General features: G+C 62.9%; 1 protein-coding gene across 6 annotated transcripts in view; it reads right to left on the minus strand.

The window, feature by feature from the left end:
* Window positions 1-1,185: 1,185 nt before the first annotated feature.
* The window catches only part of FGFR2 (fibroblast growth factor receptor 2), a 75,590-nt gene continuing 60,262 nt past the window's right edge, over window positions 1,186-16,513 (minus strand). For 4 of the 6 annotated variants that reach the window (XM_070431998.1, XM_070431997.1, XM_070432002.1 and 1 more), the window contains 9 exons: window positions 14,791-14,941; window positions 12,498-12,619; window positions 11,190-11,300; window positions 10,433-10,623; window positions 8,816-8,938; window positions 7,490-7,560; window positions 6,536-6,673; window positions 5,290-5,395; window positions 1,186-2,735 (listed from right to left, as the gene is read on the minus strand). In XM_070431998.1, the coding sequence (XP_070288099.1) occupies window positions 2,571-2,735; window positions 5,290-5,395; window positions 6,536-6,673; window positions 7,490-7,560; window positions 8,816-8,938; window positions 10,433-10,623; window positions 11,190-11,300; window positions 12,498-12,619; window positions 14,791-14,941 (1,178 nt within the window). In that variant the 3' untranslated portion in view covers window positions 1,186-2,570. Of the gene's footprint in view, window positions 2,736-5,289; window positions 5,396-6,535; window positions 6,674-7,489; window positions 7,561-8,815; window positions 8,939-10,432; window positions 10,624-11,189; window positions 11,301-12,497; window positions 12,620-14,790; window positions 14,943-16,513 lie in introns of all 6 variants that reach the window. The other 2 variants (XM_070432000.1, XM_070431999.1) reach the window with 1 other exon arrangement.

Genomic DNA, 16,513 nt, shown 5'->3' on the forward strand with positions numbered 1-16,513 from the left:
TCTCCCCAAAATCAATAAAAATACATTTTTTTAAAAAACTTGCACACGCATGTTCACAGCAGCTCTGTCCTTAATGGCCAAAAAGTGGACACGCCCAAACGTACAATCCACACAACGGAACACGAATCGGCAACAGAGGAATGAGGCTCTGGGAGATGCGGCCACGAGGGCGGGTCTCAAACACGAGGCCGAGTGACAGAAGCCAGACCGAACACCACGCACGCGACTCCGTCTACGTGAAACGGCAGCGCAGGCAGCGCCACAGGCCGGGCGGCTGGGTGGTGGCCAGGGCTGGGGGGGTGGGGGGGGTGGTTGGAGTGCTTGCTAACTGGTACAGGGCTCTTTTGGGGTGAAAGGCCCCCGAGTCAGGTGGTGGGGATGGTTGCACAGCCTCGGGGGTGCACTGAGAACATCATCACAGACGCACATTCGTAAAAGGAAACAGAGGACGCCTGCGGCTGAGCCGCCCTGCGGGCCCCTGGTCCGCCCGAGGTGGTGGAACCGTTTCAAGGTTGAGATGAAGGTCCAGACAGATCCACGAGGTGCCACGTCACCAGCAGCAAGAGGTCAACAGTCCGATTCGGCCGCGATCTCGACGGTCGTTTCTCCGGGCGCCGCGCACGGCTGCCGCCTGGTTGACTCGACCGTTTCCCAGGCAGGGGGCCCGGGGAACCTCAAGCTCCCGCCTGTGAGAGCAGAGCCCTCGCACCCCCTGCCCCGGCCACGCACACGGAGCAGCGAGCGGACCGACCTCTCGTTCCCAGCACTGGTGGCCGGGCCCCACGGAGCCGAGACCGGCTGCCGAGTGTCTTCCTGCACCCCCAGGCGTCCCCTTCCTGTGGGACCCGCTCCGTGCCCCCACTCCGCACCCCCCTGCACACACCCCCTGCCCCCTGCCCCCCCGCCCGCAGCTTGGAAAAGCTCTGCCCCTCACCACCCCCACCTGGTCCTCGGGGAGCCGGGAAGCCCAGGAAGGAGATGGTGCCCTGCAGCCTGTGAGGAACCCACCTCCCTGGGGCCCCCGTGTCCTGGGCACCGGCCCCGGCCACCCCCCCCCCCCCCCCGCAGGCCCCTGTTTGTAACAAACCCGACCCCCATGCCGCCTCCTGCCCCAGCGAACAGCACCGCCCCTCCACCACCCCCCCCCCCCCCCAGCCCAGGAAACCACCGGGCGAGACACGAGTGTAAAAAAATAAGCTGCGACGTTTATTCTGTTTGTTAACGTTAATATCTGCAGAGACATTTTATTGTCAGTATAAAAATTAACAGGTTTTATTAAATACTTTCCCCAAGGCCCTGGCACGTACAGTCAGTGTATTCTGCATGCGTGGCGCGCGGCGACCGCAGCGTGAGGGGCGTTTCGGAAGCAAAACAGTCCTTTCGCACGGGACCCTCAGTGGGAAATACGCTTCCTCTGCCGCCGGACCGGCCGGACCCGCTGGCGAGGCCGCCTGGAGCCGCCGGAAGCCACCCCTTAACAAGATGGATGGGACCCCAAATGCTCAGCGGAAGAACCGGCGTCTCCGTTCCCCACGGTGAGTCATGGAGACCCTAAGAGCTGCTCTGCCGCCCACGAACCTGGGAGCCGCTACCCAATCCCCGACGAGAACACAGGCCCATCTGACGGCTGCGCCGCGGGCAGGGCCGCCGCGGGAGGCGAGGCCGGCGAGGGCAGCTGTGTGAGGAGCTGGTCCCACCCGCCTGGCAGGAGCCGGGAGCGGCCACGGGCGCCCATGACCAAGCCGCCCACCAACACCCTCGCCCGAGCCCCGGCTCCTGCAGGCGGTCTGACGGCCCCGGCAGCAGAGCTCGAACCCCCGAACCTCACCTCCCCACCGGTCAGATCTGCCACCAGGTCTCTCATCAAGGGACCCGGCCACCAGCCACGTCGGAGCAGCCAGTCAACTCGCCCGCAGAGAAATGCCACTTAAATTAAAAACAAAAAACTATAAATGATTAATTGTTTTGTATATTACCAATCCATTAATAAATTAATGTTTTATACCATTTTCCCTGAAAGCAAAAGTACCTCCCACCGCTGCTCGGTGAAAATTAGGAAACTCCGGGTAAGAACAGCATTTAGCAAATAGCTATTTTTTAAAAAAAAAAAAAAAGACCGATTTTCCAGGTGCACTGCGACATCCATTTAAAATCAATACAAAAAATAATTCCTTGTAAATATATAATATATATTTATACATAATTTGCGTCTATGTACATACACCCAGCACCTCTGTGCCCTCTGTGCCCTGTGCGTGCGCCGCCTCCCCTGCTCCCCTTCTTACAACATTCACAACGAGGTCAGACGCGCGTCTGTCTCCTGAGTCCGGCTGGCCCACAGCCGGCCCGGCGGGTGGCGGGTGGCGGGCGACGGGCGTGCGGTCCCACGGCGGCCCTCCGTTGCCCCGGAAACGTCCCTCTTCCCCTGGCGAAGACGACAGGTTTCCGACGGCGTCATCTTTACACGCCTGCCGCGGACTCTCCCAGCGGCGCGCCCTCCGGTCCATATGTACAGTCGGAGACACAGCTCCGGGCAGGCCCTGCCGGGAGGGGGCGGGACACACGCCCGCTCAGGTGTCCACGCTGCCGTTGACAGGCGGGTACTGCGGGAGGCAGGGCTCGTAGGGCATGGGGTCCGGGGAGAAGACGGAGTCGTCGCCCGACGAGCAGGAGCTCCTGGTGTCGGGGTAGCTGGGCGAGTACTGCTCCAGGGGCTGGCTGAGGTCCAGGTACTCCTGGGGGAAGGACAGGGGCCTGTTATTTCTGTTGTTGTTTTTAAAGATATTTTTATTGATGTCAGAGAGGAAGGGAGAGGGAGAGAGAGAGAGAAACATCCATGATGAGAGAGAGTCATGGGTCGGCTGCCTCCTGCACGCCCCCCACTGGGGATCGAACCCGCAACCCGGGCCTGTGCCCTGACCGGGAATCAAACCCGGGACCTTTTAGTCCGCAGGCTCTATCCACTGAACCACACCAGCCGGGACGAGAGAGAGGTTTATCTCCTCTCGGGCTGGGTAACGGGTGAGGACGCTGAGGGGCTGCCCAGGCCCAGGTGTTCCTGACAGAAGGGAGGAGAGGCCTTTTATTCCAAACGCAGGCTCTCGAGAGGTTGGCCCGGGAGCTGGGACGGGACAGGGCACCTTGAAGGGTTGAGACCCAGCCGCCAGCCGCGCGCCCCCCCCCTCCCCGGCTGCACAGCGACCTCCTTGGCCGCAGCCCCATCCCCTCTAGGCGGCCGGCCCTCGGCTTTGTGTTACAACCGTCACCGATGGACGCTGACCCGTGGGGAACGGTGAGCCCAGCTGGGCTGGAGGCGCTCGGCCCAAGGACTTGCTCACTCTCCTCTGTCCCCTCCCGGGCGCACGGGGCTCAAATTCTAGCCCAGCCCGGCCATGTGGCTCAGGGGCTGAGCGTCAACCTATGAACCATGAGGTCAGGGTTCAATTCCTGGTCTAGGGCACAGGCCCGGGTTGCGGGCTCCTCCCCGGCCCGGGCCCTGGCAGGGTGTGTACAGGAGGCAACCAATCGATGAGTCTCTCTCACATCGATGTTTCTCTCTCTCTGTCTCTCCCCATCCCTTCCACTCTCTCTAAAAATCAATGGAAAAATATCCTCAGGTGAGGATTAACCAAAAAAATGTTTTTAAAAAATGTCTCAGGGCTTTAAAATGCTATAAAATGACATGTGAGGGTCCATCCAGCTTCCCCAGAACACGGACACGCGTGTTGGTTGACGCAGCGTCTGTGGCCGCTTCCTGGGTCCAGGCAGAGCAGAGCTGTGGCGACAGAGACCACGTGGCCCCCGTGTTGTCCTTCCTGCCCCCCCCAACCCTGACATTACAGAGAGACCCCTGAACGGGAGCCCCCGGGCCCCACTGCCTCCTGGGGCAGGGCATCGGGGTGTCGCTCCCACACCCGGAGCCAGGGCCCCCTCCCCCAGCCTATGCCGAGAGGCGGCGAGAAGTGCAGACACAGCACAAGCAGCCGGTCGGGTTGTCAGAAAGGAGCCCACAGAATGCTGGCAGCTGAACATCGAAAAGACAAAAAACCACCCCCGCCCCCACCCCGATCCACCGCCAGGCCTGGCGAGAGCGAGTCCCATCCGACGGGGCTGCGGCCGCCCCCACGGCCTCCGCGGTAACCACCCGCCGGGAAGAAGCCACCACATCAAGCCAGCGCTTTGCTGACGACGATAAAAGTGAAACTTCGTCCTAAATGGAACCGTTTTCCCGGAGCATCTGGCAGTGATTTTCAGACGGGAAGGGACGGGTTTTGTAGCCGCGGCTTCACCGGGCGCTGGTGTGGCCTCGGCCCGCACGGCCCACGGGAAATGTAAACATGACACGCAGCCCTGAGCCCGGCCATCAGCTCGCCGACCTGGAGGCTCCGTGACGCCCCAGCCGCCCACGCTCGGCTCAGACCCCACGTCCCGGACCCCACGCCCGGGGCTGAGGCACTGACACTGGAAACACCGCTGGGGGGAGAAGAAGGCTGTTTCCCGGCGAGGCCGTCCCTCGGCCCCTGCAGGGCACCCGCGCTCCCTGAAGCGCAGCCTCTCCCCTCCCAGACAGTCAGACCCCCGACAAGGTGCTGGCTGAAGCCATGACGTGTATTATTCAAACATTTAAATCTATTGTTTTCTTTCTCAATTCAGACAATGAGGAACCATGGGCACTGATTCCACATATTTTCTAGAAAATAAGTATTTTAGCAAAAGGTGCCAGTTTTCCCTTAAACATCCCAGTGGTCACTTGTTGTGACACGTGTGGACATTTATGTGCACACGGATGAGGCCGCGAGCCACACGCCTCGCCAGGCGGGGCCGGGAGGGACTGACGGCTCCCGTGTTGTCTGGAAGCGGGAGGGGCGAGGCCTCCACGCATCACGCCCATCAAGACCTGAGCATCCGCAGCTCGCACCCCGGTTACCAGCATCCACATACGTGCATGCACAGGCACACACACACACACACACACACACACACACACACGTGCACACACATTCATACATACACACGCACACACACCTCGGGCCCAGCACCGGAACACCATGGGGAGGGGCGGCTCGCGCAGGGCCCGCAGGCTCTGGTTGTGTGAGTCAGACGCTCACCACGCAGCTGAGGAAAACCAGGACCTGGGAGAGCACAGGTTAACCTGCTGGCCCCTGCCTGACCCCTGCCTGGCCCCTGCCTGACCCCTGGCCTGATGATGGACGGCACCCGGACTCGGACAGGGCAGGTGTGTTTACGACGCGGAGCGCCAGGCCAGAAGCCGGGCACGAGGGCGCTTACCTCGTTGGTGGTGAGCGTGAGCACCCGGTCCAGGTCCTCCACCAGCTGCTTGAAGGTCGGCCGCTGCGAGGGCACCGCGTGCCAGCAGTCCCTCATCATCATGTACCTGCGGAGACGGAGCCGCCGAGTGAGCCCCCCGAAAGGACACCCCACAGCCCACAGGCCCCGGTGCACCCCACTCTCAGCTAATCCCAGGGGAGGGCGGGCAAGACACGTCACAAACACCATCCTTCCCCCCCCCCGGCGCGGGTCAGGTCTCTCCTGGTTTTACAGTCACATCGAAACGCTAAGGAAGGCTCTGGCCAGTGTTCAATTCTCTGCACAAAAGTGCGGGTCGAACCGCAGGCAACTGGAGACGAACTAGGAAATGCGGTCGATGTCAAACTACAGCAGCAGTTTGCATGGTCCCAGAGGGGCTGCAGAAGCACCGGCCTCCACGCGCTGCACATGGGCCGGGGCCTCCACACGCTGGGCCGGGGCCAAGCACTGAGGGGAGGCCGGGCTGGTCCTCTGATCCTGTGCTCAGCTGGGCAGCCCCGTGGCTTCCTAGCTTGTGTGTGTGCGTGTGCGTGTGCGTGTGCGTGTGCATGTGCCTATGCGTGTGCGTGTGCGTGTGCGTGTGCGTGACGGGGCAGGTCTATCTTCCCGCCACTCTGAGGAGGGTCAACGGCAAAGCCCAGCACAGGGCCCACGTCACTCGGGAAGCGGAGCCCTGGCCGGGCAGCCCGACACCCCGATTGAAAGGTGGCTGCCTGCACCCCAGAACGCTCTCTCCCAGACAGGCCTGCGGCCGGGTGGAATCTGTCTCCGTCTGGGGGAGCCCAGGATGGAGGGGGGCCGGGATGGAGGGAGCCCGGGATGGAGGGGAGCCCGGGATGGAGGGGAGCCCGGGATGGAGGGGGGCTGGGATGGAGGGGAGCCCGGGATGGAGGGGGGCCGGGGCGGGGCGGGGTGCCCGGGATGGAGGGGGGCCGGGGCGGGGGGGGGAGCCCGGGATGGAGGGGAGCCGGGATGGAGGGGGGCCGGGATGGAGGGGATCCCGGGATGGAGGGGGGCCGGGATGGAGGGGAGCCCGGGATGGAGGGGATCCCGGGATGGAGGGGAGCCCGGGATGGAGGGGGGCCGGGGATGGAGGGGAGCCCGGGATGGAGGGGAGCCCGGGATGGAGGGGAGCCGGGGATGGAGGGGAGCCCGGGATGGAGGGGGGCCGGGGCGGGGAGGGGAGCCCGGACAGACGCCCCCTTACAGCTCGTTGGTGCAGTTGGCCGGCTTGTCCATCCTGTGCCCCTCCTTCAGCAGCTTGAACAGCTCCTCCACGGGGATCCCCGGGTAGGGGGAGCCCCCGAGGGTGAAGATCTCCCACATCAGCACCCCGAAGGACCAGCTGCGCAAGGAGAGAGCGAGGTCACTCACCGCCGGCCCAGGCCGCCCGGCGTGCCCGTCCGGCAGAAACGCCCGCGCGTCTTGTTCCAGGACCAGCGGCCTGTGCCTCCTGCAGGCCCCCACGTGCCCTCCTGCCCCCGAGCATCTCCAGAAACAGGACTGGGGGTCCCCAGGGAACCCCCGCCGATGACGGACGGTGACGGCCAAGCATCACCTTCTCTCTTTGGTTTCGGATTGTTGGGTGTTTTCCTTCGGTCACTCTCAACCTTACTCGTCTTCAGTGCAGTGTTTGCAACACGAAGATCTCACCTCCTGGGCCCGTCCACCCAGCTCTGCCGCCCACGTGACCGACCCAGGGCTACAACCTGCCAGGATGGGCCGCGGTCAACACGCGGCCGGCGAGCTGCCTCCCGAGGCTCAGAGGCCCGGCGGCCGCGGAGCCCCACAGGGCACGGAGGCTCCCGCCTCAGCCACCAAGGGGGCCGCTGGGGGGAGGCGGTTCAGGCAGCAAGACCCGGACCGTTTCCCGGGGCTCAATTCACACCTTCGGCGAGGGAGCCGAGACCACGCCGGCAGCTTGGCCAGCGAGAACGCGGCTCTGAGCTGCACATCGTGAATGAAGTCGGGGGCGGGGGGCACTCGGAAGCCAGGCCGATTAGCAACAGCCACGGGTTACCGGCCTCCTAAGGCCGTCCTGTGTGCCGCCCCTTCCGGCAGCTTCCCTGAACGTGGGACATGCAGCGGGCGCCGAGGAAGGTGCAGCGTGTACACCGGGTTTGCAACTGACGCAGGGAGAAGCGGGGAAGGGATCACTTACACGTCACTCTGATGCGTGTACACGCGGTCGAAAAGGGCCTCCGGAGCCATCCACTTGACAGGAAGCCGCCCCTGCGCGTGCGGGAGAAAGGAAACACCCACACGTTGGAACCCGTTTACACGCAACAAAGACCACACACAACAGGGACTACACGCCATGAGGACTACACGCAACAGGGACTACATGCAATGGGGACTACACGCAACGGGGACCACACGCAACGGGGACCACACGCAACGGGGACCACACTCAACGGGGACTACACACAATGGGGACTACACACAACGAGGATTACACACAACGAGTACTACACACAACAAAGACTACATGCAACGGGGACTACACACAACGGGTACTACACGCAACGGGAACTACACACAAAGAGGACTACACGCAACGGGGACTACACACAAAGAGGACTACACGCAACGGGGACTACACGCAAAGGGGACCACACACAACGGGGACTACACACAAAGAGGACTACACGCCATGAGGACTACACACAACGGGGACTACACGCAATGGGGACTACACACAAAGAGGACTACACGCAACGGGGACTACACGCAATGGGGACTACACACAACGGGGACTACACGCAACGAGGACTACACGCCATGAGGACTACACGCCATGAGGACCACACACAACAGGAACTACACACAACGAGGACTACACGCCATGAGGACTACACGCCATGAGGACCACACACAACGGGGACTACACGCCATGAGGACCACACACAACGGGGACTACACACAATGAGGACTACACGCAACGGGGACTACACGCCATGAGGACTACACGCAACGGGGACTACACGCCATGAGGACCACACACAACGGGGACTACACGCCATGAGGACCACACGCAACGGGGACTACACGCCATGAGGACTACACGCAACGGGGACTACACGCCATGAGGACCACACACAATGAGGACTACACGCCATGAGGACTACACAGAACGGGGACTACACGCCATGACAGGGTGCGGATTCGGAAACACTCAGGGCTGTGGTTCTCCCTGACCAGCGTCTGGAGGGAACGCTGACCAGAAGCTCCGAGCCCTGCTGGTCGGTAGGAAGGTCTGGACCCAGAGCCCCCGGAGGGCGAGAGGCGGCTGACTCTCCGCGCACAGGGGTCTCACCACACGACCCGTTAACACGTCGCCGTGGGGGAGTGTGTGAGGAGCAAGACAAGGACGAGGCACCGGGGGCGGGTGAAGGCGCCCCGTCCGGGCTTCCAGCTCGGAGCACCCATCGCTCCTTCTGGAACGTTCCGGGCCACGCCCCTCCCCCCGGCGGCTGCCAGCACTCACGTTCGTGGTCTTCTTGTAATAGTCGATGTTGTTGATGTCCCTGGCCAGCCCGAAGTCGGCTATTTTCATCACGTTGTTCTCCGTCACCAGGACATTTCTGGCCGCCAAGTCCCGGTGGATACACTGAAACGGAGAGAGAAACACTCGTGTTAGGAGGCTTCGGGCCTGAAAAAGAAACAGGCGCATTTCTGGTAACATCTGAGGCCGAACACTCGCTTCCTTTCCAGTTAAAAGTGAGCGTATGAGACCCTATCCAGAGCGCAGGCCGGCCGCGCCCGCTCTCTCTCCCTGCGGCTGACGGCACCGCGCCTCACTCGGGCTCCGCGCGGACCACCCCATCTCTCCTCCTCGCACCTGCTCTGCGGCCGCCACCGCCGGACCCAGAGGCGCTGAGGGGCCTCCGCCTCCTGGTCACTCCTCCGACATCCGACCTGTCCCACCGCCCTCCCAACGGCTGCGACCAAACAGCCGATTAGAAAGCAGCAGCCACACTCTCCGGGAGGAATGAATCCGAAATTCCCTTCTGTCCCCCCCACACCCCATTCTCTTGCTTCCGTGGACCCTGGATGGGGCTGAGCTCAGACCAGGGAGAGCAGGTTGCCCCAGGCGCCTGTGCCGGCCCAGGGTTAGGAGGCCTCTTCACAGTGAACCCCAAGGCCTGGGCCCAGCTCCCCAGGTGGAGAGCTCCCGCCGACACCAGCTCGGAGCGTTTGGCCGGCGTGTGGTCAGTGGGACCCACTGGGCTCTGGCCACACATCAGGGCTCGGAGCAGAAACACCAGGACATGACCTCCAGCCTCTGACCTCCACCCTCTTCTCTGCGAGAGCCAATCCAGGCCCCCCCCCCCCCCCCCCCCCCCGGCCGGTGACCCGACCAGGGCTGCCTCGCTCGGTGGGACTGGCAGGGCCACGCCCGCCAAAGGCCTCTCTTCCTTGGGGGCCGGGCGAGTCCCGAGGTGGCCCCAGGCTCCAGGCAGGGAGGTCAGACTCACCTGAGCCCCAGGAGGTCACCATGCAGCCCCCCCACCCCCGCCCCAGGTGCGGGCTCAATGGCCCCAGGACACCTGGGCACCTGGCTAGCTGCTCCCGGAATAACTCGGATGCTTCGAGTTCCACTGCAGGCGGCATTCCTGGAATGCAGGGCTCCCGGGGGACCTGCCTGCTCCCCCCCGGGGGGGGGGGGGGGCTCTTGCTAGTCAGTTCGACAAATAAACCCCGAGGACACCCAGGACTCTGACGCAGCACCTCCCATGATCTCCATTTCCAGCCTCTACACCGTAAACACGACACCGAAAGCCCACGTCCAGACCCCCACCGACCCTGAAACAAACAAGCCCCACCATCAGCTAAAGGCAGCGTGTCCGCTCGGGCCCTGGCCACCGCCTCTGGGACGGCCATGCCCCCGGGCTCAGGGCAGGTGGCCCTCCGCTCATCTCACGTGTCCCCAAAGGTCACGTGAGGGGCTGCGCGGGCTGTGGACCCCAATGTGACGGACGCCCCCAGGACTTCCCGGTCGCACGAGACAGGCCAGGGCCTGGCAGCAAAGGCGGGCCCAGCGCCTGCTTCCTGTCCAGCGGAACCCGCCCCCTCCCGCCCGGGAGCACGCGGCCGCACTCGCCTTCTGGGACGCCAGGTACTCCATGCCCCGGGCCAGCTGGTAGGTGCAGGACACCAGGTCCTTGAAGGTCATCTGCTCCTCGGGCACGTGGTTGATGTCATAGGAGTACTCCATCCCGGGCGGCCGCCGCGCCCGGAGGTACTCCCGGAGGTTGCCCTTGGCGGCGTATTCCACGATGACGTAGAGGGGCCCTGGGGGGACAGACAGGCTCCCTCAGACGGAAGGTTCCGGGTTCGACCGGTCAAGGGCACGTACTCGATCCCTGCAACCGAGGTCACAGGTCGGGGCACATGCAGGAGGCAACCAATCCATGTGTCTCTCTCACATCGATGTTTCTCTCCGTCTCTCCCCCCCCTTCCACTCTCTCTAAAAACCTGTGGGAAAATATCCTTGGGCCAGGAAAAGAAAATATTTTTAAAAAACAACAACCCTGGCTTCCTCAACCCCCACCTTCACAGGACACGTCGGCCAAAGCCGAGGGTCTGACTCTGAGAACCTTCTCTCGGCGCGCACGTCACAGAAGCCCCAGGGGTCGGCCGTCCCCCAGCTCCGTGGGGGGCGCCCCACACGCCAGGCCCTGCAGGCCCCTCATCCGCAGTCACCCAGCGCCCACCTCCCCCCAGGCCCCGGCCCCCGGCCCCAGGGACAGCTCCCTCCGGGGACTGTAACAGAGCCTCCTACATGCACGTGAGGTGCCCGGGAGCTCGTCCCCCGTCCCCGCCCCCCAGAGAGGCCGCCACGGCCGTGCCCCACGCACCGTCCTGCGTGCAGGCGCCCAGCAGGTTAATGATGTTCTTGTGCTTCCCGATCATCTTCATCATCTCCATCTCGGACACCAGGTCCGAGAGGTCCTTCTCCGTGGCGTCATCTGCGAACGTCAGGGCGTTAAACCCGTCCCACGCCTCCCACGGGGGGAGGGGGGCCTCGGTTCTGCCACGGCCACGCGGGTATTTACAACATCGTCCCGTGGACATAACTCACTGAATAGAAGCTAATGTGCTATGGCCCAGCCGGCTCAGTGGTTGAGCGTCGACCTATGAACCACGAGGCCGATCAGGGCACAGGCCCGGGTTGTGGGCTAGATCCCTGGTGTGGGGTGTGCAGGAGGCAGCCGGTCAGTGATTCTCTCTCATCATAGATGCCTCTCTCTCTCTCTCCTTCCCTTCCTCCCTCCCTCTCCTGTCTTCTCTGAAATCAATTTAAAAAATCCTTCTTAGAAAATTTATGTTGCTATGAAAAAGCCCCTAGGCATATTGCATTTGGAGCCCCGCCTGTGACCACCTTGGCAGGGCCAGACCCAATGATTCCGAGGGCCGGACGCTCCCCACCCTGCACTCTCGGCCGCTGCGGGGAGCTGCCCAGCACTGGGTTCAAGGTTCAAACAGCATGAAATTGAGTGTCAGAGCCAGAGGGGACTCCCCCACCATCCCTGCCCTGTGGGTCGGGGGCAAAGGCCCAGGCGGGAACAAACTGCCCGCCCGCGTCCAACGGCTAATTTGGGGTCAGAAGTCAGGACTGGCGTGGATTTAGGCCTCTCGGGCCGAGGCCGGCTCTCTTCCGGCCGAGCTCGCAAATGTGCGGCTTGGCTTTGACAAAACTGGCTTTTCTTTTTTATTATCATTTTTTAAATCCTCACCAGAGGATACTTTTTCTGTTGATTTCTAGAAAGTGGGGGGCGGGGGGGGGCAGAGAGAGAGAAACATCGATGCGAGAGACACATCAACTGGCTGCCTCCCGCACGTGGAACTTACAATAGAGGTACCCGCCCTTGACTGGGAATCGAACCCGGGACCCTTGGGTCTACAGGCCGACGCTCTAACCACTTAGCAACCAGCCAGGGAAAACTGAGCCAAACTGGCTTTTTTAAAAAGCGCACACAGCTCAGGATAAACCGTCTCCGAGCTGCTGATTCATCCTGAAAACCCCTCACCCCCGAGGTCAGCTATGTGCCCTCTGACCCCTGCCAGGTCAGAGCTCACGCGACCAAAGGAACTTTCTCAATAAGGCGTCCCCCCGCCCCCCGGTCCCCTCCCTGCCCCCCGGCCCCATCCCTGCCCCCACTCACCTTTCAGCATCTTCACGGCCACGGTGACCGCCTCCTTGGGCTTGTCCTTGTCCACGCCCACGGCCTCGGCCATGACCACTTGCCCGAAGCAGCCTTCGCCCAGGGGCTTGCCCAGCGTCAGCCTGCGTGGGGACGGGGATTAGCACCAGCACCGGGCGGGGGGGCGGCCGGGAAAGGTCAGGACCAGCAGGGCCAGCTTCCAGCCCGAGCTCGGGCGCTGATCGTATGGAACTAACACGACGGCCACACGCCCGGGTGTCCTAGTGACGCCCTGGAGGCTTCACGCGGGGACGGCTATGAAGTGTCACATTCGGGCTCCGGTCTGTTTTCCTGACCGAAGGGACCCTGGCCGCGGGCGGCCCTAAGAGCCGGCAAAGGGGAGCTCGTTACTAAACATCCGTCGTTCAGAATATCCCCGAGAAAGCCCGCACGCCCGCCGCTTCCTTCTTCGTCTTTAAAGTCACTGTTATTCAGATACCAATGGGTTTTACACTCACATTCTGGGCCAAGACACAGGATCTGAATCTTAAATGCATTTCAAGGAATCTCTCTAGTTTTTCAATAAAAGGAAAAAAATCTAAAAATTAGGGGGGGGGGGGGTTACGTAACAGCCTGGAAAGCCGTACAACTCAAAATTATCATGAAGACAATCCAGAGTGAGCACAGCAAACTAAATTCCTCCACTTGGAAGCGCTGGGCACGTCCTATTAACGCCCACATCTTGTCCCCGGGCCTCCGAGAAGCCACAGGACGAAGCCGTGTCTGAGACACGTGTGACCGTGGCGTCTCACGCACGCGCGGCGCGGGACCCAGCGTAGAGAGCGTGTTTGTGGCGGCACAGCCTGGCGTGCAGAAGCCAGGCCAAGGCCCAGGGCAACGTACGCTGCGCTGAGGTCACTCCGCTTCTACGCTGAACTGAAATTAAATTTAATGTCTTGGCAGAAAATAAACATTTGCATTGGAAAAAGGGCTAATTTATGTCCCAGCGCCCGGCCACCCCGGGCGTAACAATCCTCCCTTTGTGCAGCCCCTGCCTCCGTCTCACAAGCGGCTCTCAATGCCTCCATTCACGGACGCGCCCCGCCCACGCCGGGGCTCAAGCCTGTTTTGAAAGGTTTAGCGCTCAGACTTTCCACACACGGCCCGGCGGGAGCGCGCCGCTCGCACCGACAGGCCCGCACTGGCGGCGGCGGCGTCCCGGGTGGCACAGCCACGGCCGGGCCCCAGCTGCGCCTTCTCACCATCTGGTCCCGGCTGCCCACCAGCCCTTTAAGGTCTGTGGTCCAGGGCTCCCAGGTCACCCACACGAAGGGAATCGAAGGGTGACACGCTCGTGGGAGCCGAGAGCCGGGCTCCAACCCTGAGGGCTGCCCCTGACCTGCTCGTACGGGAACCACGTCCAGAGCATCAGGCATCCCGCACCTCCCGCAGGTGGCCGGCCTCTGGCGGGCAGGGCAAGGACGCAGGTCCCGCCCCACAGAGCCCCGCTGACACGGGCCCGAAACGAGAGCAGGAGTGACCGCTCCCAGCAATGCCGTCAGCAGAGCCCGGTGGCCGCCCTCGGACGGGGCCCGCCTGGGGCATCCCTGTGTCATCCAACAAGGAGAACACAGGGAATCACGGGAAACGGTGCCGTATCGGAAGCTTTCAGCCCGATGGGCGTTAACCAACAGAAGCAGTGACACCGGATAAAGCTTCCTTTTCTCTTTAATCCTCACCCGAGAGTATGTTTCCACTGATACAGCGAGAGTGGAAGAGGGAGGGAAAGACAGAGAGAAATATCGCTGTCCTGCACGCTCCCCAACCAGGGCCCGGGCTGGGGAGGAGCCTGCAACCATGGTAGGCGCCTTGACCGCAATCGAACCCGGGACCCTTCAGTCCGCAGGCCGACGCTCTATCCACCGAGCCACACTGGCCAGGGCTGGATAAAGATTCTTAAGACGACATAGTCGACACCCAATTTCTCCAAAGACGCGGACCTCAGAGCAGCATGTTCCGTAACCGGAGGGCAGAACAGAGAATGTTTTCCTGGACGGGGCTCTCCCGCTCCTGCTGCCCTGGACTGGGATTGAACTGTCCGGCGAGTTAATAAAAGAAAAGCGGACGACAAGGCACCGTCTTGTCTGGGGACCAGCCCTGGCCGAGTGGTTCCTCAGAACCATAACCTCACTCACTCCTGCTGGCGTCGCAACAGCAAGACCGTGCAAGTGAGGGCCACGCAGAGGCCGTGCCCACCCAGCCCCCCACTCCTTCCCGAGCCTCCGTCCAGCGGACGTGCCCCCCAGGTACTCACTTGTCTCTGGGGAACTCCCACTTGGGGTCCTCGGGCAGCTCGTACTCCGAGACGCCCGCCAGCATGGGGGTGTCCGCCGCGGACGACAGGCGGGTGGTGATCCGCACCAGGGGGGTGTTGGAGTTCATGGAGGAGCTGGACTCGGCCGACACCTGGATACAAGACCCAGAGACACAGGTGTAACCCTGGCCCCCCCTGAGGGGGCTGGGGCCCGGCCAGAGCCCAGCCGGACCGTCAGCCCTCAGGAAGGAAGACACGAGGGGCTAGACACGGTCACTCCTTCAAGGCCCAAACCCGCCGACTCAACGCCCCGGCCCTCCCGCCTACGGGGGCCTAAATCGCATCCTAATCGCGTGTCCCGAAGGGCAGGTGTCCCATGTGGGTGCGCATGCCTGCTCCAAACACGCCAGGACAGTCACCGAGGACGGGAGACAGCCCCACGGGCGTCACTGCTCCGGAATCGCCCGCCCCGGGGCCCCAGGACCGCTCTCCCCGCAGCCCAGCCCAGATCAGGGGTCAACGTGGTGCTTCGGACCATCAGCTCTTGGATGTTTTTTGTGTCGCTGACATGTCATGCCGAGCCCTGGCCGGTGTGGCTCAGTGGACAGAGCGTCGGCCTGCAGACCGCAGGGTCCCGGGTTCGATCCGAGTCAGGGGATGTGCCTCAGTTGCAGGCTCCTCCCTGGCCCGGGCCCTGGTCAGGTGTGGGCAGGAGGCAACCAATCCATGTGCTTCTCTCACATCCATGTTCCTCTCTGTCTTTCCCTCTCTTCCTCTCTCTAAAGATCAACGGGAAATACCCTCAGGTGAGGATTAACAAAAAAGAAAGAAAAATGTCAAGGGAGCGAACATCGCCCGGAACTGGCTCGAGGGAGGCTCTGAACCTGAAAGGCTTCCCAGCGGCGCCAAGGCCTTTACTCAAGGTCACCTTGGGCCCAGGCCCGGGGGCGGGGGGGGGGGGGGGCGCTGCTCCTCCCCAGTCCTGGGAACGCCCCGGCCTTCCATCCGGGAAAATCGAGGGCCTCTTGTCAACTTCGGTTTCAGAAACTAGAGCCTTGAAGACGTGGGACGAAGAGTCAAGAGAAAGAGAAACACACCTTTACCCACAATCACCTGGGAAGGCCCCTCGCCTTCCTGGGAGCGCACGGCTTCACGGAGGTGTCCCCCTGACCCTCACCCCTGTCGGCCGAGGCTGAAAACCGCTCGTGTCTTAAACACAGCCCTTCCCCGAGCTGGGCTCCATGAGGTCCGTGCACGGCCCCCTGCAGGCCCTCTCCGGGACCACACACACTCCGGTCCAATCAGGGGCTGCCTGGTCCAATCGTGCCCGCTCCCCCCGCCCCCCCCGACCGTCAGCCACGACCAAGACTTTGGCCAAGACAGTGGGAACATGGGATTCAACGTGAACAGGCAGAGCGGCTCCCCGCCCACCTCGTCCTGCCCCCGGCACCCCGGCCCAGGTCAGCCGCCTCCCGCTGTGCCCACCAACCCGTCCAAGGCAGGGAGCAAAGGGGGGGGCAGGACAGCGAATGGATGACCAAGTGCCCCAGGCGGGCCCGGCCCCTCCCACCGGAGGCTGGCCTTCCCGGGGCATCAGTGCCGTTGCAGGAGGGCCCGGCCCGCCTGGCGCAGTGGACAGAGCGCCGGACTGTGGGCGGAGGAGCCCAGGGTCCATTCCCGCCGGGGCACACTGGGCTGCAGGCTCGATCCCTGACCCGGTCGG

This window comes from Myotis yumanensis, unplaced genomic scaffold (assembly GCF_028538775.1).
Source record: "Myotis yumanensis isolate MYYU_CA2020_CCGP unplaced genomic scaffold, mMyoYum1.0.hap1 SCAF_13, whole genome shotgun sequence".
Classification (NCBI taxonomy): Eukaryota; Metazoa; Chordata; class Mammalia; order Chiroptera; family Vespertilionidae; genus Myotis; species Myotis yumanensis.